Source organism: Streptopelia decaocto, assembly GCF_964273445.1.
Source record: "Streptopelia decaocto genome assembly, chromosome: 5".
Taxonomy (NCBI): domain Eukaryota; kingdom Metazoa; phylum Chordata; class Aves; order Columbiformes; family Columbidae; genus Streptopelia; species Streptopelia decaocto.
In genome coordinates this window covers 41,059,483-41,085,829 of record NC_138659.1, presented here as the reverse complement: position 1 = coordinate 41,085,829, position 26,347 = coordinate 41,059,483, and the positions used below count along the sequence as shown (strand labels likewise).

Sequence of the window (26,347 nt, the reverse complement as noted above, 5' to 3'; positions counted from 1 at the left end):
ATCACTTGTTTTGCATTTTCTATTATTATTATTATTATTTTCCTTTGCTGATCCACTAAACTGTTCCGACCTCAACCCACAAGTTATTTTTCCCTTTGTGATTCTCTCTCCCATCCCACACGGGGATGAGCAAGTGACTGCATGGTCCTAGTTGCCAGCTGAGGTTAAACCACGACGCAATAAAATACAGTAAAATTACCTAAACTTAAATTAGAAAGCAACTAGAAAAGAATCAGGATGTTTCTACTTTGATTTCTGTTCACCTCTAACTTGCACAGATTTGTTCTGCTCATGCTTTGCACCAACCAAAAGCTTTAAAATCACATTATTACAGCACTGAGCCCACACAACACTTGGTAGCCAGATCCTGGCATTACATTAATGATGGGTGCTTAGGCCAAGGTGAACACAGGCTGCCAAGATCCCAGCCCGCTCCTGGCCAAAGAGCAACGCCTCTCCTTTGTGCTTGCACGGGTTCTCCTGCAGCCAACACCGGCAGGAGACACCCAAAACCTAACCCCTTCCCTTCCTTCTCCTATCTTTCTTTCCTGGATCAGCTTCCTAGACAAGTGCACCACACAGGCAGAGCGCTGGCACATGGAAACTAAGAATGAACAGCCACAATTTAGACCTGTTTAAGTTGCTCTGCAACATTTCTTCTAAATCCACATAATTTCATTCTGAATCTTTCCCTTCATCTTGTTACTCATTAATTGGAGAGAGTTCAATTATTTTAAGTAATATAATCATTCATGTTTACCTTAATACTGTTTAAAATCTTGATTTCTGTTACTCATTTAGCCCATAACCAAACGGATGTTGTAAAACATTCACTAAAAATCAGTTTTAATACTATTTCCCGCACAGACTCTGTCACTGCAATATTCTTCTGGATGTGTATGCATTGTGTATCCATATGGACAATTTGCCTTTTTATTAAGTATCTGCTTTTGAAAAGAGGCTCTGATATGATCAGCAACAACAGAGAAACAGAGCATGGAAATCAGAGACAGCAGGTCTTCTATGAGGGTACAGAATTCTTGCTTTTCCTCTGTTATCCATATCACATTCAATATCCAAAAACACTAACAGCAATTCATTCTGTTCTGTGCACCATACTACAAAACAAATTGCTAAGGCACTGAGTGAGATAAAATGATAACACCTGATCGGTCAGTCTCTGGAAACCTGAAACAAGCAATCTGCTTCCACCACAGATTTTCTGCATAACCACAGTCACATCCATCTGTCTCCTGTGTCTCCAGCCTCCACATGGAGCTAACTCAGAGCATTTTACAGATGCATCCACTAAGGAAAATCTGCAATTATTGTGGTCAAGACCATAAATGGCAAAGACTATCATGTTACTTTGCAAGAAATCAAGAATGAAGAGGGTGAAAAAAGCATCTCATGCACATAAAACACACAAAACCTCTTGGATTTTCTAGGATGAAAAAAGAAATCCTATTATTTCTATTGCAGTAGCACGTGAAATCCTGATCACTAGTAGAGCTGATGCGTGAAGCATTGTAAAAACCTGTCCTTGTGATCTTACAATTCAATGAGTTAACTGTAAAATAATTAAGAATCATATTTCTCCTAAACTTTATATAGTATCTGAGTAACATATTCGGTAGTTAATCTCATTCGAAGTTATTTTTCCACAAGCTGCATATACTAGCATAAACTGTGAAAAGTTTAGTGTTAATTTTCTTTTTTCTGCTCTCAGTTCTTCTTCCCGTAAATACACCTTTAGCAGCCCAATTTCATGCTGCCAGATTTCCTTCTGCCCTCCTGCTTCTCGTACATGCAGCAACTTCTGCTTATGGTGGGATGTCACCTTCCTGTATCACTGGCCCATACCCCAACCACACTGCCCTAGCGGCACTAATAATTAATAAAATAATAATAATTTAAAAAAATCACAGCTCTCTATACACCCTTTTCTCCCCAGGTAGTTCTTCCAAAAGATTCACAAACCTCCTGATACTGCACAGTAATTAAGCACGTTCAACAATCGCAATTAATACCTACCCCTTAGTTGGTATCAATACACCACTAACAGAGATCTGACATGAGCAAGTTCTTGCATTTTAGTTTCAGCTCTCACTTTGAACACGACTTCAGTAACACGTGTTTCACCAACTGCCCCAGTCACTTACACGCAGCCACCTGAAAGGCAGACACCAGGCACACCTGGCTTGCACGCTGACAGAGCATCACCCGTCTCCAGCAGCACCCAGAGCAGAGGTGACACTTGATTTCAGGGGATCTTGTTGGAAACAGCCTACCAAGTGATGCTTTGATCCAATCCACCCTTGAGGATCCCTCATCTTTAAGGTAAGAGCCACCACAGACCTATTTACTATTCATCCATCTTTTATGGTACAATTTCTGTTGACAGGACCATGAGCCAGCACTGTGCCCTTGTGGCCAGGAAGGCCAATGGCATCCTGGGGGGTGGTTAGTAGATGGAGAGAGGACCTCCTTCCCCTCTACTCCGCCCTGGTGAGACCACATCTGGAATACTGTGTCCAGTTCTGGGCCCCTCAGTTCCAGATGGACAGGGAACTGCTGGAGAGGGTCCAGTGTAAGGCAACAAAGATGATTAAGGGAGTGGAGCACCTCCCTTATGAAGAAAGGCTGAGGGAGCTGGGTCTCTTTAGTTTGGAGAAGAGGAGACTGAGGGGTGACCTCATTAATGTTTATAAATCTATAAAGGGTGAATGCCACGAGGATGGAGCCAGGCTCTTCTCGGTGGCAAACAATGATAGGACAAGGGGTAATGGGATCAAGCTGGAACACAAGAGGTTCCACTTAAATTTGAGAAGAAACTTCCTCTCAGTGAGGGTGACAGACACTGGAACAGGCTGCCCAGGGGGGTTGTGGAGTCTCCTTCTCTGGAGACATTCAAAACCCACCTGGACACGTTCCTATGCAACCTCACCTAGGTGTTCCTGCTCCAGCAGGGGGATTGGACTGGATGATCTTTTGAGGTCCCTTCCAATCCCAAACATACTGTGATACTGTGGAGAATACAGGCCTGCAGATGGAGCTGAAGAGCAGTTTAAACTGGTTGCTGTACACAAGAAACTCAATCTTTGCTACTGAATATAGACTGAAATGTTGGGGCAGCTTCAGGAAGAGATGATCTCAGTTGCTGCACGTTACACTGAACTAAAGCTATCACTTCAGAAAAGTAGCCTTTCCAAAAGTCCCACTAAAAAACATGATGAGATAAAAAGGGCAAGAAGTGCAAAAAGTTACAATGGTATGATTTTAGAATATGCAGTTCTTGCTACAAAATAAAAACTAATTTCCCAATTTTCCTGAAGCACACACTCCTCCTCTAGCAGTACTTACTCAATTTACTGTTCTGGTCACACTTTCCAGCACCAGTTTAAAGCGATACGGAAAACTACTGGTCCACAAATGCAACAAATATTCCAGTGAGCTGATACTGTTCCTTTACAGGAAGAACTTTCACAGTGCAGCTCTCTCCAGGCTGGAGCTACTTTTTTCCTCCAAATTCTCCAGCCACACCTGAAACGAGCACATTGCAGGCAACGTGCGCTTGAGACCGGGAGGAACGTGAATCACCACAAGGACAGGAGTCAAGAGTAACTCAGAGACCAAGGGCTCACACTGCTGCCAGCTATCGCGACAGCCCAGCAGCACACATCTGTCTGTCCGGGCTGAAGGACAAGAAGTTCCACCTAAGTTCCAGTATGACATGAGTGTAGCTTTCCCCTCAAGGTACTTTTTTCAGCTGAGTGGCCTGTCTGCAGAGAAAAAGAGAGTGAATGTTCTTGTGGTTAAAGCGGTGAGCTAGAATTCAGGTTCTGGGTTCAATTTGTAGTGTGTTTTCCTGTTTAATCTACGGTAAACCCCAGGGTCACTTCCTCAGTTCTGGCAGAGAAGTACTTTTTTCTTTCTCATTTTTTCTTTTTTTCCCCTCTTTAAGTTGCATTTTCAGGAGTAACAGAGCTATACAAATAGCAGAATTGCTATTTTTATCTTTGGGTCCTTGGGTATACAGCATCTCCTAGAAGACCCATACTTTTGAAAACAAACAAGCGAGCAGTAATACCTTGGTACGTTTCCTTCAGAACCCCGAGCTGTCAGGCTTTTTTCTTTTTTAAACAACAGAAACATAGTAGATGAGAAGGAAAGGGTTTTGTGGTTTTTTGTTGTGTTTTTTTTTCCCTGTTTGTTGTTGTTGTTGGTTGGTTGTTGTGTTTGTTTGCTTGTTTTTAACAATTACAGGTTTACCAGATGCTATTTCCAAAACACAGTAATGGAGGAAAAAAAAAAAAAAAAAAAAAAATCAGTATTGAACCTCAGCCTGATAACTTCAACTACTCTAAATGTTACCTATCACGTAACATTAAAGCCACATGCAGAACTGCCTCAAAAGGCAATTCCTACTCCATTTCAGCTATTCAGTAGGTGACTTCTGTTGTAAGAGCAAACAAAAAGATACAATAATAAAGGAGCATCTGTATGATCAGCAATTAAAGTGTTAAAATACAGTTTCTTTTAACCTCCATTTGTAGTTGGAAATTCTCTTCCCCCTTCATCCCCCCAACCCTCCCCTTTTTTAAAAGGTCAATTAGGTCTTGGCTGGACATGTCAAAACGCTTCTGTCACAACACTCCTGCTGACTCCAGTCACCGCAAGTTTCACTCGATGTCCACCCAGCGATCCAGCACGTTGCCATATGAACCCGCAATGGCCACAGACTGACAAGAGAAAGGAACTGAGTCTAATGACGTACAACATACATTTTTCTTCCAAGTCAGTTTTAACCATGATCAAATGTTTTCAGCTCAACATCACTCACGCAGCCTTGTGAGTCCTTCTCTCAAAAATTCAGTTACCTTCGAGACATCTTGCGGCCTGGAAAACCACACAACAAATAGTACTTTAGAAGAGCCCTCAGAATTGACCAGCTTCCTAAACACAAAAGTTCTGTAGTATTCATACATGCAAAACAACCTCTTAGCACCAGCAAGAAAGAAAACTGTTTGATAGTATGCAATTCCATTCCACTTCAGTTTTGTAAGCACTTAAAACAGCTTCTCTCTGCATTTTGATGTTGACCTGCAAGACTCTCGCACAACTGAAACATACAAGTGGTGAAAGTGAAATAAGCAAGTTACAAAAACAGGCTCATTGCAAACATAAATATTTATAAAATTAATGCATTTTGTTCCTTCCAAACAAGGTATAACAAGCTGTATGAAATTCATCATTAATACAATCAATTCCTGAATTTATTTAAATAATTAAAACACAATTTAAATGCCTTTCTTCAAAACAGATTAAAAATTTGAGTCTACCCTCTTCAAGAGTTTTTAATTGTATCAAAGTGCTGGCATCAAATAGTTAATACAAATGCAGCACATGAAAAAGACACATTTTCTATGACAAAGAAAACGTCAAGACAGGGTCTAGAAAAACGTATCAAACCTCAAATAACTTTTACTTAGCAGTTTAACCATGACCACATGCTGTTATGCAGGTCCTAATGTAATTAAAGACTGTATGGCAATAAAGCACCACAAAGGAAAGGTAGCAAGGTTGTGCAGGCAAATATTAAACATTTCCTATTTTGAGTGCTCGACGTTGAAATCTTAAAAATCTGCCTATTCATTAGACACATGCTTTATAGGCCTTATTCTTCAGCCACTTAAACATCATCATGTAGAACAAGCTCCCAGAGGGTTATCAGGGCTGGAGTTTCTGCTTCCAGTACACAAGAGCTGTAACCTGAGCCAACAGAAGTTATAGGCCAAGGCAGGAATGACCTAGCAGGAAAATTAAATCTAGCCCACAGACCTTTCCAAACGCCTCTATTTCATGAGCCCGTTTCTCCAGCTCACCACTGCACATGAACACAAAGTACACATTTCCCGCACTTCTTGCATTTTGAGTAGCGATGGATTTCTGATGCATGCGTAAAATGAGTATAGCACATACAAGCAACAAGCCCAGGTCCCCTAAATCCTCTGTATACATGCAAAATATTTCTTCAAAATATTAGTTATGTGTTCCTCAGAAGGCTCTTAATGACACAGCCAGGAAGGCAGCGGGAACGGGGCCACAAGACGCAGCTCCGCTCTCAGCCCAGCAGCGGTGAGTGACCATGCCCAGCACAAAGGTCAGGACATGCGGCTCCAGCAGAATGTCCCTGTGCTTTGCTAGAGTCTGCCCCATTTTTGTTTGCCTATACACAACTGAATATTTACATCTACAAAGACAGACAATACAGAAAATAAAACTACACTGTCCTATCAAACACTGAACCACAGTTTGAAATACCTCTCTGTATTAATCCTTCACTGATGACTACTTGAAAGAAGTTTTTGCTTTACTCTTTGACTGCCGGTGACACTGCTGTTTTACTGGTGAATGTTTTGTACCGTAAACAGTTTGCTAGTTAATCAATAAGTGTAAAACAAATAGAATACAGAAGTACGTGGAACAGGTTTTGCTTTTGTTCAGCCTCAATATGAAAGCTGCTGAAAAATGTCATAAGGATGCACACATACACATAAATAGATTTGTAGTTTTATGTTTAGTTTGCCTGAATTTTTGAACCCACGGGTTTCTGGACATTGAAGAAAAAAAAAAAAAAAAGATACCAAATTGCTTATAGCTACTATTGTAGCATATACCATATACTGGTTTGTTGTTGGGGTTTTTTTAAAACTTATTCTACATGCCCCACATGATGATTAGAACTACCATCCTTGTGAGATGCTATGGCTTTATTTGACTTGCATCTAAAATACTCAAGTTTAACATAATCTGGTTGTGCTGCACTCAGTGCTAGAACCTACAAGAAATGTAGTACTGCAACAAATCAGCCCAAATTATTGTGTAATACCAATGACATCTTATGCATAAATGCTTCATAAGCTAACATATTTTAAATACTGTTTTTGCCTGTTTTCCACTCACTGATAAATCACCATTTATCTTCAATGTACCCACACATTAACCAGCCCACTTTGCTGGACTGATCAGTTAGCAAACTCAATATTGCACACTCCCAAAGCTTCAGAGCAGGAAAAGCAAAAGATTCAGCAGAAAAATGGGCTATTAGGTGGCTAATTTACTATACAGCTTCTATTCAGAGGTATGCATGTTGATGTTAACAGGCACTGAGCTGTTTTAAAATAACAAGCTTCTGCTCAAAACACAACCACAGCAAACTATTGTTAAAAGTAGCTTTGCTGCCACAACTATTTCTCTATTCAAAGACAAAGGCGCACAAACAAAAGCAGGGAGCAGAGATTTAATAGTCACTCCTCTCCCCCTTTCCCCCAATAATCTTAATGAAAATCCGTCTTCACTTTATGTAGCTCAGGTAAATCATTGCAAGTATGCAAATAAGGAACTCTCATTTTCTTCAGAGTGTATAATAAGAGTCAAAGTATAATTCTGTTATACCCATCTCTTCAGGCAGAAGGTGGAGATCACTGCTGCATGGCATCCTGCTCACATGTCAGCAACTCTCTCCATTCCCAGGAAGAAGCCCAAAAGTTTCCTCACTTCTAGACTGGGTCCTGAGCTCAAACAGCCTGCTTACTCATCGTCCTTCTCATCTAGATCCAAGTGGCCTTCAGCACTTGGAGATCCTTCTTTCAGGTGTGTATAACCTGTGCGATACCTATGTCAATAAAATCCGCCCGCCTCCAAATTTATTAAAACTAGGGGGGAGGAGGAGTACTATATCAAAATCCAGTTCTGGGGTTCCCAAACTATGAGTGTGAAATACTCACTATGTAATTTCTTGATTCACTTGCTTTAATTTTTTTGCTTTTGTTGCTGGGTTTTTTTTTTGCTTGTTTGTTTTAAATGACTAGTTTAAATACAACTTAGACAATCTTCAGGGATGGCAATGTTTTTTCCCCACCCCTAATCACTCAACATCACTAAACTCTTAAGAGTGCTCCTTTTAAAATCTCCCCTAATTTCCTCTTACACACATTGTCTTTCTAGAGAAACACTTTCTCAGTGATCCAAGGGTTCTGGAGACAAAGCTTGTTACTGATTATAATCATACCTTGCTCCAAACCAATGCATTCATGAAGTAAACACCACACTGTCTATCCCACTATTAAGACACATTAGCTCTAACTCCATCACAGCAAACCGAAGTTTCTACTTATCCTTCTTAGGAGTCCGTGAGTGGAATAATATTTTGGTTTTTTCCTTCTCTACCGTTTGGACATCTTACAGTACATACCATAGCATTCTGAAAAGCAATCTCTTTTTAGGCTTTCAAAACAAGAAGCAAATCTATAAATGTAGTGTATGAAAATACGATAAGGAATATGAGAAGACACATCCTTCGCTCTCTATCCTCTGTCTCTGATCTCTACAAACAGAGGTTTGCAGGATATGGGGCAATACAATCATCCGTGAATATTCAGCCTATACAGATCTGGAGAAGTAAGTCTAATACAGAGAAATCTTTAGGAAATCCCTGCCCACCTCTCCACTCACAGAGCAAGAACTTCCAGTTACGTGTCTCAGTTTGCAGAGGGAATTTTTTGCAGATCTGCATCTCAGGTACAATTTACTCTTGGAAAAGGACTCTGGAGATGTTCTTCCTCTTGATTCAACCAGGATTTTGGGGCTTGTGAGAACAGGGCTTTTGCCTAATGAATCAATTCCTGGCAGCACTAGACAGGACAAAATTTCTACTCTTTATTTTAACAGATTCGAAAAACACATGCTGTTTAAAGCTCTTTGAAAAAGGGTGGTTAAAAACTCCTACGTTTTGCAAAATCCACAGTAACTGCTTTTTCGGTCTATCTGAAAGTGAAGAGAAACAAAGCAAAATCCCACCACTACATAAAAGCCCCCAAAACCTTCCAACATCCTCTGTTGCCAGTAGAAATTAAACTGCAAGGCACAGGAAGAAGCTTCATACTACGGCCCATTAAACATTGTTGGGTTTTATCATGTCTGACTTGTTAATAAACATACTTTTATTCAGGACTAAAGTGTATAATTGTGGGAATGATTTATATATGTGATAGGAGGTTTAAATATGATTAGCATCAACAACAATAAAGGAACTAGAAAGACCTCAGTTTTACAGTAATGAGCAGAAACATCACATTTTTAGGCAGTTTAAAGAATTAAAATACCTGAGGAAACCTTACAGATAGCTGAAACACTGCCAGGCTGTTTCGATCCACAGCAGAGCTGAAGAGATACCCATCTACCTCACTAAGCCTACCCCAAACTGAAAAACAGATTGCATGTAATATTAATGCACAGAAGATGAAATTTCAAAGTCAAATTTGGAGTTGAAAAGGGAAGAAGAGGCCTTATCCTAAGAGTTTCTCCAGAGTATCAGTTGATACGCTGAGGGAATACCATCTTTTCCAGGAACAAAACTGCTGTAATGGAAGGCATGCAAGGATAGAGGACTACTCTTAGGTGCTAAACTGTCCCCATGGGCAACAATTAGCCTACAATGTCTATATTTCAACTGAATATTTGAAAAAATTACAAACTCAAGTGTCAGGGTTAAAAATTGCTTCACTGTTTCTGTAAATATTTTGCTCAAACTTTTATCAAGGAGCCCTTGCACCACACAGAGAGAGATGTGAAACGTGCACATCGGTAATTTGTGCTTTGGAGTTTCCTACTTAGACACTTGTATTTTACTGGGAACAGCTGACCTCAAATGTCTTGCCTTCGTTTTTATGTCATTCTCTTATCACATACATTGAAATGGGACAAAAATGGTCCACATAATTAAAACTAAGACACTTCTTCAGTTAGACAGAAGGACTTCACTGATGAAGTGGAACTTGAGATGTTCCCTTCTGGACATCCCCAGGCTGCTGTGCTGGAAGCAAGACAGCACAGGAATACTTTCTTTTACAAATCCATAGGAACTTGCTTTATATTGTATTTTTTGCCTCTCTTCTAGACCATGTCTTTGTCTCTTTGTCATTCATTCTGCTTAGATCCCAAATCGTGTGCATAATTCAGTTTGTACAGTTTGTCCCTATTCTCCTCAAGAGTAAGACAGAAAGGATTCACCTCTTGCTCCACCGCTAAATTCAGCAACTTCCTCCTACCACCCAGCCCAAAAAAGAGCAGCAAAGCAACTGTTTCTCTCACTACTTTTACTGGACTCTGCTTAAATACATCAGATGTCTACTGCTGACAATCTTCAATGCTTTGGAGGAGAGCACTCTCTTGTTTCTGGAGATAGACTAAGAAAGAATGGTCATTAGTCTCAGTAAATGTTTAAACCCAACATTAAACAGCTTTCTTAAAATAAAAGCTGACTACGAACCCATTCTGACATACAATTCAAGATTCAATAAGAAAGTTCACTGGAAAGACAAGCAAAATTACTTTCTATGCAGAATAGCAAGCCCACAGAAACACCAAGAACTTTGCGTTATTAAAAATTCTCAGATGAACTCTAAAATCTCAGTTCTTATTTCATTTCCATCCCCAAAGTAATTCAGAGAATATAGCAGTACTTCTACTGACAGAACACATTCCACCATTATTAAACATGGGAACATCAATAAAATAACAGATAAAAAAATTAGAGCTGTTGTTTAATATTCAACGGCAAGCAAGACATAGATGGTTATCACAGTTTAGTATCAACCCAGTGGCAATATTGGAAACAAATTAATTTACTGTATAAAGGACAGAAACATAAAAAGGGTCATTCAGCATGGTTTTATTGAGAACAAGTTGTGGCAGATAAGCATAGACTCATCTTTCAGCCAAGGACTATTTGTAAGAAAGATAACCGCAAAGGTGTAGGATGTTTATATGGCACTCATATGACTTTTTGGTTTAGTAATACATGCCGCACATTATTTAAAAATAGTTATAAAGTAATCAAAGTATACAGCAGGATTTCCAAAGTGGTTTACTGACCTCAAAAATATTCATCAGTGGAAAATCTCATTAGAAATTTCACACCAAATGTATTAAGCATTATGTTGTTCAAAATAGTCACTGCAGAGTATTCCTCAGTAAGTCATTTCTGATAAACTATGGGAGACTGAGATTAGCAGGACTGTAAAAAATAACAGACACCTTCACCTTTTGTTTCATTTGAAACAAATTCATTCTACCAAAGCTGCACTTCTGAAAAAAATGACCGACTCCACAAACCAAGGGATTCTCTCAGAGAATGGGCAGAGAGAGAAGGAACAACACCTCTGTATGAGTTTCACCCATGATGCTGCAACACGGGCTGCTACCCAAGGCCCAGCAGAGACAGCTCACGTCTTCTGTACACAGCTTTGACGAAACTGATACCAAGCCCCAAAAAACCCAGAAAAAGGGAAAATATCCTTCCTGTAACTATGACTCCACAATTATTAGCATCGACTCAAGTGCTAAAGGACAACCCAGCAGTATGGATCAGACCTGGAAGAGGCACAGGCATGCTCCTGCATTTCTGCCAAATTAGCCAGAGCACACCACCATAAGCTCACAGGAGACAACTGACAATACTGGATGGAAACTAAACAAATAAACAAAGCCTGTCAGTTCTAATGTAAGCTATCAGGAACTTTAGTGCAAATTTGAAGGAGAGAAGGGTGTTTAGGCCAGATCAGTGCATCATACACTCGCAGCTTTTTTCATCCAGCACATTAGATTTCCAGTTTCTCGAAGCCTGAGAGCTTAGTTCAGTTTGTCAAAGTAAACTGGAAGATGCCCGTTGCAGCCTGTATGTTCATAACAAGAAAGCAGAGCATCCAGCAGGCTCACTGACGTAGTCAAAAGGCACAGCAAGAACCAGCAGGTCAGCCTTGATAAAGCCAATGGGAAGAACCAGAGATAGGACAGCAGAGCTTTTCCAAGCACAATGGCTCATCACCTCTGTTAGTCTTCAAATTAAAACTGGATACACTTTCCAAAGACACATTTCAAGGTAGGTTATGAGACTCAATGCTGGAACAACTCAGAAAAACATGAAGATGTGACACAAATCAAAGTAAGTGACTTAGCAACTCTCTTGAGCCTCAGACTCCCTGAAAGTACAAGTGTTCCTGTTTATTAACTACTGGTATCAAGTTCAGAAACATTACCACTTTTTCTGTGGGTTTGTTTTGTTGTGTTCTGTTTTTTTGTGGTGTTATTGTTTTTTTTTTCTTTAACCAGCACTAAAGAAGGCCTACAACACTGACAAATGTAACATGCTGTTACCACCACATCGACAATGTTTTTCGATATGCTACTGGTTGCACATAACTAACAAATGGAAACAGACAATAATATACCTTTCTACAATTAGTTCAACAGTCACACAGCAAGTAGCATTGCCTTTACCACTTTAACCTAAGGGTCAAACAGTTAACATTACTAAGCTTCCTTTTTCCTTTACAGACATTTTGCAGAAGCTTCTTGAGGATCTGAGGCAAATGTAACACCAAAATACAAGACACTCATTTCCTATGTGCCTGCTCTTCCTGAAAAATTTTGGATGGAGTTTCATTGTGCACGAATTTGCTATTCTGAACAATGAAGTTGTCTTTACTCTGAAAAGGAGGTAAGCAGAGCAGTTCTAAAATAAGTTATTTCCAAGTTAGACTTTCAGCTTAGTCTGGCTACACACTAGAGCTACAAATGACACAACTGGATACAGAAGTCACAAGCAGGTTTCTTACGCCTACAGAAGACATCACAAAACGGCAAGTCAGCCTCTTTCACACAAGCAAGACCTACTTCAAAATAAAGAGTAAATAACAGACTTACAGATACCTCTTTTAAAATATTAATCTCTTTCCTCTCTTGGTCTGTTTTTTTTTTTTTTACTTCCAGCTGCTACTAATTGATTTCTTTTATTCATCCCCGTGCCGTAAGTGAGTACCTTTTAAAGGTTCATATTTCAATTCAGTTAGCTTATCCTACCCTTTCTTCTACTATTAATAGACATATTCTGTACTGAAACAGGTGTCCTGCTTTGAAATTCTGGTGAAAACTCCAGGAAAGAAAAAAAAAAAAAAAAGCTGTTGAAAAGCATTTTTGAAGGGGATTTTTGACCATATAGCACACCCAGTAACTTCCTCAAACTATCTATCCAGGCTGACACTTTCCACGAAAACCCACAACAGCAGATCTCATGTGCACACACATACAAATGCCACCGCACCCTTCCTTGAGAACAAAATGCTAAAATCTTATTTATTTCCAGCATCTAAACCTGGTCATTTATTGAGAAAGCTGTAACAAGTCTAGGATACCACAAAGGATTTTTCCAATCTGCAAGTCCCAGAAAGTCTGTTTGTTTTCAGGAGCCGGCTGTTATCGGAAGCCACAAATTTTTTTCAGGATTTGTGAGTAGGGGCAAGGAAATAGGATCTGAGTAAGGCTTTTTCTTCCATTGTTTCTCCCAACTGGGGGGAAGCCGTTAGCACTGCTGTGCACAAACAAGTGAGGAGACCGAGAAGCCAGGAGATGCAACTTGCCTTCTGCCAGCGCTCTAGGAATGGAAGTCAAGCTGAGGGCCAAAGTGCAGAGGTGCAGGTTTGGCTACAGACACACGGGTGGTGGCAGAGGTCTGGCAGTAAAATGCTGCCACCAGCAGCAACCAGTAGTCCCCAACCTGACACCCCTGGCCAGCAAGCATGGTCGCAGTCGCTACCAGACAGTGATACCTCATGGCCAGCCCACAAAAACCAGCATCCAAGTGTTACTTATGCCATTAGCAGCTTGGATGAGACTGTCTCATCTGAATTGATGGTCCTGTTAGGGATCCACACAGCACCACAAAGAGCTATTTCTAGGATAATTCCCTTCCCTACAAAGCAAACAGCAGGGGAAAAAAACCCACCTGAGAAGCTGTTACTGTAAAATCTATGTTACAAAACATTAAAACTGCTACTCCAAGCACTCTGGAGCAGGGACATTTTTAAATTACAGCTTTTCAAATACACTATCTTTATCTCAGTTAAAAAATAAATCACAGAATAAGGCTTAGTTCGCTTTAATTTTCTAAAACCATAGAAGATGCCTGACTATAGTAGGCCAATTTACACAAGTTAAATTACTGAATCTAACACCCAAGAGTAAGCATGTATATACCTGCAGCAATTGTGATCTAAAACTCTTTTTGTTATTAAAAGCACTGTTTGTATGAGGCATGTCAGTTTCAAAACAATAATAAAGAAAATCAAAATGCTTCAGTATCAGCTAAAGGTTACGTGGCTTTCACTGAAATAGAATGACTTTGTTACATCAAACACTGAAAAGTAGGAAAAAAAGAAGCTAGAAATCCAAGTCCTACCGACTTCAAAATAAGCTTCCTGAGCAAGACATAACTACACCCAGCTGAGGTATTTCAGCTTTTGTCACATGCACCAATTCAAAGCAGTCACCCCACCACCACCAGCCAGTTTTTAAGGTACTCTTATTTAACTAGACAAGTTGTGCTGTCCCAGACTTAGTCCATTAGATGTGACATCTCCTTGGTAGACCTTTTTCACCAAAAAAATCAAGGAAGTTCACACAGGAAATCCACTTCTGGTAATGCAGCACTATAACCCAAACTCTTTATTCCGCATCCCAAACACACAGCGTCTCAGATCTTCAAGTGTGTGATTTTTTCGGAACTAGGCACTATCCATTCCATTTCCTAAAAAGGACCTTGCAGAAACATACCATGAGATCATGCAATTAAAGATTGCTAAAGACAGATAAATGAACTCTGCAAATGCATCAAGTGATCTTAGTTATTTCTACTTAATGCTTGATCCGAAACTCTGCACTTGTAATGATCTTGCGCTGCTAGATAACACTCGAAATTTACCAAGCTTTCAGTTCGCTTTGCTCCCTCCCTCATAGTTTGTTACCAATAATAGCAGCTGAAAGTTATAATGTATATTTACTTATTTTCACACAAGCAAGAGCATAATTTCATTTGCATTTCAGGCTACTGGAAGGAGTAGGGTTCACACACCTTTTTGGACATTTACTTAGGACAAGCTAGTTTTACCAATTTCATTATTAAAGCAGTATCTACTTTTACAAGTTTTAGATGCGAAGTCATAAGAAGTTCGCAAGCATATAAGCCTGCCAAGTCAACACCTTTTCTTGGTCAGTTTTCCAAGTGCAACTACTTTAATGTGTGCCTCCTGTGCTTAGATATGCTTGTTTTCAACCCTATGATACAAAGGTTAACTACAAAATAGAACAAAATAGGATCCTACACAGCAAGCTATTTAAATAATTCCCAAACTGTACACATCCACGCTGGCACCAATAATACTAAGCCAAGAAACAAAGATGTCATATTATCTCTTAAACCAGCATAGACACAAGAGGAAGGAGGAAGAAGACTGCTTTCTACCTGGTAAACCTTAAAGAGAAAATATTCAAAGCCATTAAAGATAATGGTGGGAGCCAGAGAAAGTCAAGAGTACCCATGGCACTAACACAATGGAGCTCAAACAACAGGACTCTGGAAAGCTCACAGGTGAAGCGCCATGCCATTCGAGGAGTCACCTTCACCTCCAGCACACAGGTTTAGTCATTTCACCTGCTATTTTGGCTCCCTGTTGGTTTCATTTGCGCTTCACAGTTCAACACCTGATAAAAATCAAAGCCGATTCGTGACATTACAATGTCTACAACAGGAAACGGGTATGCAGCGCCCGTCTGCCAGCACAGCAACACCGCCAGGAGCTTGAGCGGGCTGGTGGAGGAGTAAAGTGACAAAGGTTTAGAATCACAATGGAGAAATTCAGAAAACTTTCTATTTAATTACATTTACATGCAAATGGCACACATTTCAACATTCCAATAACATTCATCTCCAGTCAGTTGTATACTAGAACAACACAACAAAGTATTTTGACTGCAAATGTGTTTACATTACAGACTATGTAAACCACAGCACAAAGTCTCAGTGACCTGAAAAAAGCTATGTTTTACATTCATTATTTCACCGCTTACTGAATTAGAAGTGGTTTACTCAGTTGTGCACACAGCTTAGCATACCAAAAGACAGAGTGTCTGCTAAAGATGCCAGTTTTCCAGACAGCGCACAGGTTGCTATAAAAGTCTAACACCTTTTCTCTCTTTATCCAAGATGTCAAAAATATACAGACTTGAGTTTTAGATTTAAGAAAAATACTTCCATTTTGTAAATTAAAATCTGATGAAAATATAAGATAATCAGCCTCTAGAGACAGTGCCTAAAGAACTTCAATGCGCACAAACATTTTTTTCAAGTTGTTTACAAACAATACACCTACCAGGGGTTCGGAAAGATGCTTTGCCATTCTAACAGGCAAAGAGAAAATGTCTGACTGACAAGATGTCTTAGCCCCTTTCAACATCAGAAGGCACTCCGCTGCTACCTAATTAAGACACATTCTCTTCTCATAAAGTATTAACAAAGCACGTGCTTCCCCGACTAGCACTATATTTGTCATCCTTGAATAAATTACTTCTGTATTGTATTTCATGCACTCTTCCGGCCCACATCCTGCTAGACACTGAACGCTTACTACTGGGAAGAGAGGAGAGGTTTGCCTAGACGGGCTCTACTTCTTTGCTAGATATATCGACAATGAAAAAACTGATCATCAATAAAATGGCCATTAGGCTCGTAATAAAGTAACCTCTACAGAAAAATCAGATGAGAAGAGAATGAGCACATACAGGTGAAATCGGTCTCTCTCAAGACAAATCCATCTGCACCGGCAATAATGTACACACCAGCATATACAAGTATCAGCGTTACCTTGAATCGGTCTTTAACATGTTACCTACTTTGTTTCCGTGTAGGCCATGATCATTACAACACCTAAATGATCACTCTGCCCACCAAATTAGCAAAACCCCCTCTAATCTAAATTCCTGAACTCCCAACTCACAGAGAAGAAAACAATGTCATACTATTGTATTGTCATAGATGCTTTACAGAGGACTGATGCCTAACAGCATCACATAAAATGATGTTCAGTTCCAAGTTATCCTCGCAGGGCTCACAAACCAGTAACTGAGCTCTTCCTGGGATGGCGTGGTGTATTACTTGCATTGTTTCCAAGAGGTTTATTTAAAATGGGTTTCTAAATAACCTCTTGAAATACCACAGCTAACAAAAAAGCACAAATAAATCAAACACTTCTTCACGACTGAGACACTATCATGCAACTCGCTGCGTCTGCACGGTGGCTGAGGAGGTGACGGCTGCAGAGATAATCCATAATCTCCGCAGATTACTCCAAGAAAGAAAAATCTCTACTTTGAAAAACTTCAGGGAACATCCAGCCTGGCCCTTCCCCTGCAGGGCCCTCACCGCCCCGAGCCCCAGCCCTGCCGAGCCGCCCCTTCCCGAGCCCTCCCCGCCGGGACCGCCGGGCGCAGGGCAGGGGCGGCGGCGCCGCCTCCCCGCGGAGAGCCGGGCCGGCCACGCGGGTCCGGCCGGGGGGGGCAGCCACCTCGGCTCCCCGCCGGTTCTCCCGCAGGGAGCCTGGACCCCGCTGAGGGCCCAAGGCCGGCGCGAAGGGCGCTGGCTGACCCCACCTGCCCCCCCCCCCGCCGCTCTCCCCGGACGGGCCGCGGTGACAGCCGGGCCCGCTTGAGGTAAAGCGGCCTTAACCACCGCCGCCTCCCGGGGGAAGCGGAGGTGGGGGCGCCCGGCGGCGGCGCGGCGGGAAGGCCGCGGCCGGGCTGAGGGGAGGGCGGCGGCGGCCGGGCCCGCCCTGCGCGGACACCCCCGCGGCGGGGCACCCCGCGCACCGCCCGCCTCCCCTCCCGCCCGCCCGCCGCCGGGCCCGGCGCGGCGCCGCCCGCACTCACGATGGTGACGCTGGCCTTGCGCAGGTCGCGGTTCTCCTCCTGCAGCGCCTTGCACTTGAGCTTGTAGGTCTCCAGCTCGATCTTCAGCACCTTGTTCTCCTGCTGCAGCGAGGCCAGGCGGTTCGTCAGCTCCTCCAGCCGGAACGGCGAGATCACGATCCCGCCCGCCTTGCCTCCCGAGCCGCCGCCGCCCGGCCCCCCCGAGCCGGGCCCCGCCGCCGGGCCGCCCGCCGTCAGCGGCCCCGCCGGGCCGCCGCCCCCGCCGCTGCCGCCGGCGCCGTCCGTGTCGCTCTCGCTGGCGCTGTCCGCCATCGCCGCCGCTCCCGCCGCCGCCGCCAGGCGAGCAGGGGGCGGGGCCGGCCGCGCGCCGGCGCCGCGGCCTCCCCGCGCGCCGAGAGGGGCCGCCCCCTCGCGCCGCCCGCCCACAGCGCCGCCTGGCGGCGCCGCCGCGCTGCAGGGAAATGCCGGTGAAGCGCTCGGTGCTGCCGCGGCCCCGGCGCCGCCGCTGCGGGAGAAACTTCGCTTAAACGCGGAATTATCCGCGGCAAACGGCTTGCACGCAAACCCTGGGCTTTCGGCCTTGGTCCCCCTCCCCTTCGCGGCGCAACGATAAAGTGACGTGTTAACTCAGGGCTGCATACTGCTGTAGAACCGCTTCAAATTAAGATATGCCCATCTCTCATTTCACATGATGTATTTTCTGACATGCTACACACATTAGTTTCCTTTTCTTTGTGGTCCTTATTTCTTTGTGGAGCAGCTGAATAAAGGCACAAGTTATAGCGAGATATATCAGAGTGTACACACTGTTCGTTATATGACATAATGTGATCCACATCGCTCCTGGATAAATTAGTCACCAAGACTGTATAATTGGTTTCTCAATTATTTATGAAGAGGTCTTTTAATAACAGTAGTTTTTTCATTAATGACAAGCAAGGATTTTATTATCTCTAACTGCACCACCTTTTTGTTCCATGCCACCATAAATTTCAAATTTTACTCTTTTTGATGGCTATAACGTATGAAAGAATTCCATCTCCGTAAAATAATGATTCTTCTTGCCTGCCTGGGAATACAAGTGCAGGTCTTTTTAATTCTGGTCTCTTAATCACAAGAAAAGCAGTGAAAGGGCCATTCTCAGTTTTCAGACGCAGGTGCTGTTTTCTGCAAAGCCTTGTCCATGTCTCCGACCCAACACGTCATGCTGCCCTTCAAACAGAGCTTCAAATAGGTGATGGGAAATGGGGGTCCCCATCCAGCACTGGGACAGCCCCACACCTCCGCCTCAGCCCCATGGGGTGCATTCCTTCCAGGCTTTTAAGGCTAGAAAAGGTCCTGCATCACCCACCTGGCCTCGTGGAAACCGAGGCGTGCTCCTGCAGCCCAGTACCTCTGTGCTGAGCTCTGTGATGCCATTAAAATGTAGTAAGCCCATCAGCTTCAGTGACCCTCAGCACCACCCCGGGCAGCTGCCGCTCTTCAGATGAATTTCCCATCCCTGGGCTTTGGTAGGGAGGGATTTCTCCCAAAACATAAGAGCACTGGCATCAAGAAATGCTGCTGTAAACCAGCTGGATCATAGCATAGCATAGTTTGGGTGGGAAGGGACCTTCAAAGGTCATCTAATCCAACCCCTCTGCCATGAGCAGTGGTATCTTGGTCTCTTGTCCTAAAATGCCCCAGAATAAGCCCTGGGGACTGCAGGGTAAGCAGGGGCAGACAAGTCCCACCACCTGGGGGAGCCAACAGTTCCTCACCCCACAGCAGTGCCTGGGCTGAGCCACTCCGCCAGCACAGGCTATGGGGTAAAAAGCCTGAGGAATTAAAACAGGATTTGACAAATAATGAGAACTGTTTGGGACAGGTCATTACAATTCTATATAATTGCTTTTAAATAGATCTGCTGGTATTTGGAAGCTGGCTGAACACCGCTGGGCTGCGAGGAAGCATTATTTCATGTACACACAGCGCTGGTGACAGCAGCCAAGCCGGTTTGCTCTGTCGCCTCTGTCTGCATGCACACGTGCTCGTCAAAGCAAACTCATTTCTAAACAAACAGGTTTGTAACTCGGTGTTCTTTCTTCATCCAGCTGCCTGGCTTTGATCAGCCAGTTATTTCCATTGCTTTCAGTGGGACTGCTCACGGTTGAGTGTCTTGTTGAATCAAGGCTGAAATATTTTGAAAACCTGCATCAGCAAAACACACATCTGCTCTGGGCTAATCTTACCCAGCAAGCCCCACGATGTGCTTAACCTTAAGCCACTCTTCAGCCCTGTCAATGTTAATCTTAAGTGCTTTGCTGATTTGAAGTGCTATAATTTTCCAGGGGACGTGGCTGCTGCTTCTTCAAACACCAAAACCAGCCTGAAAACGGACCAGGAGGTGCAGACAACATCCTCAATCCAGCAAACAGGTCAGGTGGGCTAAGCCAGGGCCTGTGTCTCCTGGATGCCACCACACAGCTGCTGGTGCTGCCTCCAGCAGAGCGTTGCTGGGGCAGCTGAAGGTGCTGCAGATGGTGGGGACAACGAGGAGGGACCATGAGGCGAGAGGGAAGCTCACCCTTGGCAACCTCGCTGTCCCCCTCTGCTGGGGTTGCATCAGCTGTCTCACTCCCAGCCAGCACACCGGCTTTCATAACAATAAATTATAACTTGGCATTTCTGTAGCACTCTCCGGTCAAAGCTGTGCTGAAACATTATCTAATTAATTCACACAATGGCCCTGGAAGGCAAGAAAGGGAGGTAGGAGCTGAGCTACTTGCCCAATGACAAACACTGAGTCAGTCGGGAAGTGGGAGGAAAACTGCAGGGCCCTTGATGTTTAAATCTGAGATGGCATCCTTGTCATAACAGCAGTTCAGTCATTTAAAAAATAGTACTTGTACGTTTAATTACAATTACAGCCAACTATTCCAAATCAATAGATTAAAGAGGGAGAGAAATTTTTATCTTAATTAGCATCCTCCCCCAAAAAAATCACATGCTTTGCACATCTGTAAGACGTTAACCAAACCAATTAAAAAGAACAACTATGTGGTATAAGCACAGCTAACAAAACCCTCTTTTAAAGGCTAAGGGCATGCAGCAGAGGCTGTGAGGCTGCTCAGGGCACTGCTGCTGGGGCTTGTCCCTCACCACAGGTGGTGAGGGGCTTGGCACAACTGTAAAAGCCACCGTCATCAGCCTGTCACCACCACAGCACCTGCAGAATGAGGTTCCCCCTCCTCCTTGTCCCAGTGTTTTTATTGTACAAAAAATAAATGCAAAACTGCAAGGGGGCGAGGGGAGGTGTTGGTCCATATGAAGAATCTCAAAATGTCACCACACTGTAACAATAGCAGAGCAGATACATCAAGAAGTATTAAAAATGCAGGGATTTATTCACAGAAACTATCATTACAGGAGGTAATGGGCAATTAGAAACAGTTGTTTCATAAACTCACATCAATAGTAGAAATATTTGTATAAAATACATTGCTAGGCATGAGTGAGGAGTTAGAAGAAACTGAATGTAATCTGTAATATAATTCCAGAGGTCCATTAATCAGCCAGAAGACCTTCTATAATAATACAATTTCATGAAAATATTCAGTAGTTATAGACTGAAAAGTAAAAGACCAACTGAAGCTAATTAAGCCCAGGAAAAATTGTGTACAGTACTCAAAGTACCCCAATGAAATAGAGGGGAAAAATATAGAGGAAAGACAAAGACACATTAAAATGCAATTAAGGAAAAATATTGCTAGGAAAAAAAAAAACTTAAGCAGCATTAAAATAGATCGTAACCTGTATACAGGTGAATAATCAAAGGGGAAAATGGAGTGTGTATGTGGAGATCACATAATGCTAGGGACTGGAAGGGACCTTGAAAGATCATCTAGTCCAATCCCCCTGCCAGATCTTACCATTGTGGAAGGGTCGTTGAAGTAGAGAAAGCTCAATATGAAAGGGATTTATATGAGCAGAAAAAACCCCAATCTGCTAATATTGTGGATTAAGATGTCCATTGATGCAGCATAAAACATGTTTTCTAACAAGCAATGCAGACGAAAATAATGCCATACTGCTTTGTTTTTCTGAACAACAATTATTTAATCGGAAAACTGTATCAGAGAAGAAGTCTCTGTTCAGGACAAAGTATCTGACTATGAAACTTCACCTTTTGCATCCTTGTTCACCCAGGGAACTTTTCAGACTTCATACCAGGTTGGTTCTGTTGGTTTGTCCATGCTGTAATGATATCCAGCCTCTGGAAGACTTCCAAGGAAGCTGGTGAACTGGGAATCACTGTGCATTGCTGTTTTATAGCCCAAATGGCTCTCAATAATTGAGCATTAGCGTGATGGGAAAAGTACCAATAAAACTTTTATTATAAATCTTTGCCTTCCTCCAGGACTTAGGGTCAAATAAATAAAGCCATGCACAATTAGCACACTGTTTTTAGTATCAGCAGTTATGAAATATGTGGTATGTACACATATTTTTATTGAGCAGCTCTTTTTTCTGTCCTTCACTAACCTTTTCCTATCCCAGTGATGGACTATTTATGTCAAGGACTTTGTAGCAGGCTGGCTCTAAATTTCCCTTCTTCTCTCTCCCCTTCCCAGAGTCTACAACTCCTTTGGAAAACTGCTGTGCTTTCAACAAAGCAAGAACATTTTTTTCCTCACTGTCATGATGTTTTCCCACTGTTGCCCACTCTGGGGTCAGAGGGAGCTGAGCTGGGAGCTCTTCCTCCTCCATGCCCGGTGTGGTGGGACAGGAGGGCTGCCTGGAGCACGGCACAGCTCTACAGCTCACACCGGGACAGCTGCACCTGCTTTCCTCCCCACCAAGCTGCTCGCAACAGGTTTGCCATCAGCATATGAGTTGCATGATAAAACTTGTCACTTCAATGAGGTTCATCAAATTTTATTGACTTCATTCAGCCCAAAGAAGCCCAAGTTACAAACTCCTTCCATAGGAGGCACAGAGAGGTTTTTGGGGGCGCATGCCCCACATGCCAGGCTGCAGCAGCCCAGGTAAAGCACATGAGTGCTACAAACAAAGCCAATGTTAAGCAACCCCACAGGAAATTAACATTAATTAGCAGAGTGCTGCAATCCTGCAAGCAACTGCCATTTATCCCACTAATGTGGGTTCTGCGCTACGGGAGCTCTTAGAATTTCTGACATTAAAACTATTACCAGTAACAAATAAAATGTAATTGATATTCTTTCAGAAATGGGAAAAGTACACTAGGATGCTCTGTAGCATTATTATTAGGTAGTGCTAAAAAAAAATATCAAAGGATGAGAAGAGTACTGCATTTAGCAATCGAGTTTATTTTAATAGGTGCAATGAAAGTCCCATGACTTAAAATTTTGCCTCTAAGGCGAATGTTCTCACTGGAGGAAAAATGAAAAGAACAAACAAACAAACAAACACAGGCATTGGAGGTAGAACCTTCACTCCAGGCCTCTGTGCTGTTTGCACTAGCGAGATTTCAGTTTTCCTTCTCAAATGAGAGTTTATGCTGAGCACTGCCCGCGGCTGGTCCTTGTTGCAAAAGCCTCCTCAGGAGGCTCCACGTGAGCCAGCAGCTCCTCATGGCTGCTGTCATGGTCAACACTAGCTCCCTGAGCTTGAAGGTGTCACATAAACCAACAGAAGCAGCAGGAGACCCACTGAGATCCCTCTACACACCTCTGCTGCCTGCCCAGGCCACCCCACTTTTCCACCTACATAAAGAGAGCTTCTGCCTGACACAACCACCATTCCTGGTTCAACCACAACTTCTTCCCCATCAGCATCAAGTGCTGACAAGCAATCAGGCAGAGGAGATGAGTCAATTGAAATGCTGCCTGTGGATGCTGTTACAGAGAGGGAGGTGCGGCTCTTCTGTAGCACTGCTCCTGCCTTCCTGCTTGCTGGGTGACCGCAGCCTTTGCTCCCAGCTGCAAAAGAGTCATACAATATTAAATACATACATCGATGCACCATTTACTAAAACCACGCTTTTTCCTTCAGCTGATCTGGGTACTTGCAAGCAGAAGGGAGGCATCTGGATGGTGAGGTCTCCAGGGGTATGATCGCTGCTGTTGGGCTGTGACCTGCAATGAGATGTGTTTGTTCTCTGGTGGCTTAAGTGACATTTGCCCTCCAGACTCTGGCATAAGGACCTCACCCATCAGCACTGTACCAGCAGTCCCCTGACCTAGGCAAAGCATGCATTGCAACACAGACTGGCTGCTGAAATGATGAAAACCACTTCATTTGCTGCCATTGCTTCAAAAGCTGGTGGCCCTCGTAACTCGGAAGCACTGACAAGCCAACCTTTCAGACTCTCCTGAAGCCAAGAGCTTTCCACTACAGTCAGGAGAGCTTTGCTGACCAGTCCCAGCTGAGGACATTTAGGTTCCTGTGTGGGTCAGCAGATAACAAATAGCAGACTGAGTAGGACCTGTAGCAGTGGTGCTTCCTCAGGTGCCAAACTGGGGTAAAATACATCATCTTCATGTTGCCTTGAAAACCTGGTAAAACCGAAACCTGAGTAATAAAATTTATATATTGCACTGGAGCAGAAGCCTGCAGTCTAGAGCAGTGAGCGACTGATGCTGCCCACAAAACTTTCATATATAAAGTGGTCCATCACCTATAATATAGGAGATATATACAATATACAGGAGATGTCAATTTTATTTACATCATCTGCAGTGAGCTGGTCTCTCTGATACATGCTGGGAAACAGTCTGCATTCGGTAGAGCTTTTCCTGGTTCTCAATGGGGCAAAAGAAATTAAAGGAGGTGCAGAGTTAAGAGGTGTTGGAGAAGAGGTGTTGGAGTGCAAACCCCTGTGGCACAGGTCCCTTCCCCACGCCCGAGGAGGTCTCCTGCATCCCAGCGAGGTGGGTTCCCTTGGCTCTGCTGAGGATGTGCTGGCTGCTGTGTTTTCCTCGTGTTCCCCCCACCTGCAGACAACCTGCCAAGTGGTGGCCTGTCACACTGGGAAGATGAGGAGGTGGATCAGACAAAAGAAACTGAGAGGAAAAGCAGCAACAAGCCAGGGGTGGTTAATGGCCGGCCTGGTGAAGCCGCATGTCTGTGGGGTGCAAGAACACTGCCAAATACACGTTATCCAAGAGTTTTAACACAATTTATTTTATGCTTAAATAATCAACTAGATCATCCAGTGTTTGTTGTTTTCATACATATGTAATTAGAGCTATTATCAATGAATGCTGTTCCATATGAATATAATCAACAAATTAAAGTATTTCACCAAAACCCAAATAAAAATGCCCTTTAAAACACAGCAGCCTTAACAACCTAATATTACACTGCTAGGATGATTACAGATGATTGGCTTACTGAAAGATTCTACATCTTATAGCCAGTACACAATACAGTAATAATTTTACAGCGTGCTGCCAGTCTATTAGCTAATAATTTCTCTTCAGTTCATTTAAAAATATCCCAAACTTGTGCTCCTTAGAGCACCAACCCACTTCTAAAGCTGCAAGCATTACCCCCGTTATAAAGCAAGAACAGATAGCATCCCCCTCCCCATAATGCAACTACTGTATATGTTATGGGTTTTAGGTCATTTCATTGAAAAATTGGCAACAGCAACAAATATTAGATGAAGGGCTTTGTGTTTACAGATAAAACCTTATTTTTCATGTTGCAGTATAGTGTTTGCAAAACTGGAAAAGATTTAATCAAAATAAGGTGAAACACATGCATCAAAATATTAGTACTCTGAAGAAAAAATTTCACAGAACTACAGAATTCCTCATTTTGGGAATCATTTTAATTTGCAGCAGATTTTAAAGATTTTTTTAAAATCAAGCTAGCGTTTTTGCATATACAAACATTATAATTGCTAATATACAAGAATCTGTGAAGATAACACCCAGAATATCCCTGTAGGTGCAGCCATTTGAGACACCTAGCCTGCTCAATGCATTTGCAATATTCTGTTTGTGATCGAAAAGGCAGTGCCTTATCAACATTTATTCTATTTTGTTAGAATTTATACAGTGTTATTTATTTACAGCAAAACTATTGATGTTTAAAAAAGAAACAAATAGTGTTTTATACCCTGACAGTTTGGGTCCAAGAAAAATAAGGCGAGCTGTTGTGGATTTTAGTAATTTTAGTGTCTTTCCATGGTTTAACCATTTTGTCTTCGTATGTCCCCTCTGGCCACAGGAATTTATTTCTTTTGAGATGACATCAAACTGCTTAAAAGAAGCTTTTAACAGCATGGCATCTTGTATATACACTGCACTGGTAACTGCGCACCCTCCAGTCCTGTGAATGAACGTGAATTTCCATGCTCTGTAAATTGGCTCATGCTAAATTAAATTTTTGTTTGGTTGATTTTGGTTTTGCATAAAAACCATGCGGTTAATGTGTGGAAGCAGCAAACACACGCACACATTTATAGGTGAATGTTTAATTCCTGTTGATTTTTCTTCCGTGAGTGTCCCTCTAGAATACTGGCAGTAAAAGCACACAGTCCTATGGAAAGAAAAGA

At 42.7% G+C, this 26,347-nt stretch overlaps 2 protein-coding genes across 3 annotated transcripts in view; both read right to left on the bottom strand.

Moving 5' to 3' along the window:
- The window catches only part of CCDC6 (coiled-coil domain containing 6), a gene marked incomplete at its 5' end in the record, with an annotated part of 44,602 nt that extends 26,470 nt beyond the window's left edge, over positions 1 to 18,132 (bottom strand). For both annotated transcript variants that reach the window (XM_082052984.1, XM_082052985.1), the window contains one exon: positions 17,821 to 18,132. In XM_082052984.1, the coding sequence (XP_081909110.1) occupies positions 17,821 to 18,132 (312 nt within the window). The remainder of the gene's footprint in view (positions 1 to 17,820) is intronic.
- A 6,813-nt stretch (positions 18,133 to 24,945) lies between these two features.
- ANK3 (ankyrin 3) overlaps positions 24,946 to 26,347 on the bottom strand; it is a gene marked incomplete at its 5' end in the record, with an annotated part of 202,701 nt that continues 201,299 nt past the window's right edge. Inside the window, one exon of the mRNA XM_082052678.1 lies at positions 24,946 to 26,331. The remainder of the gene's footprint in view (positions 26,332 to 26,347) is intronic.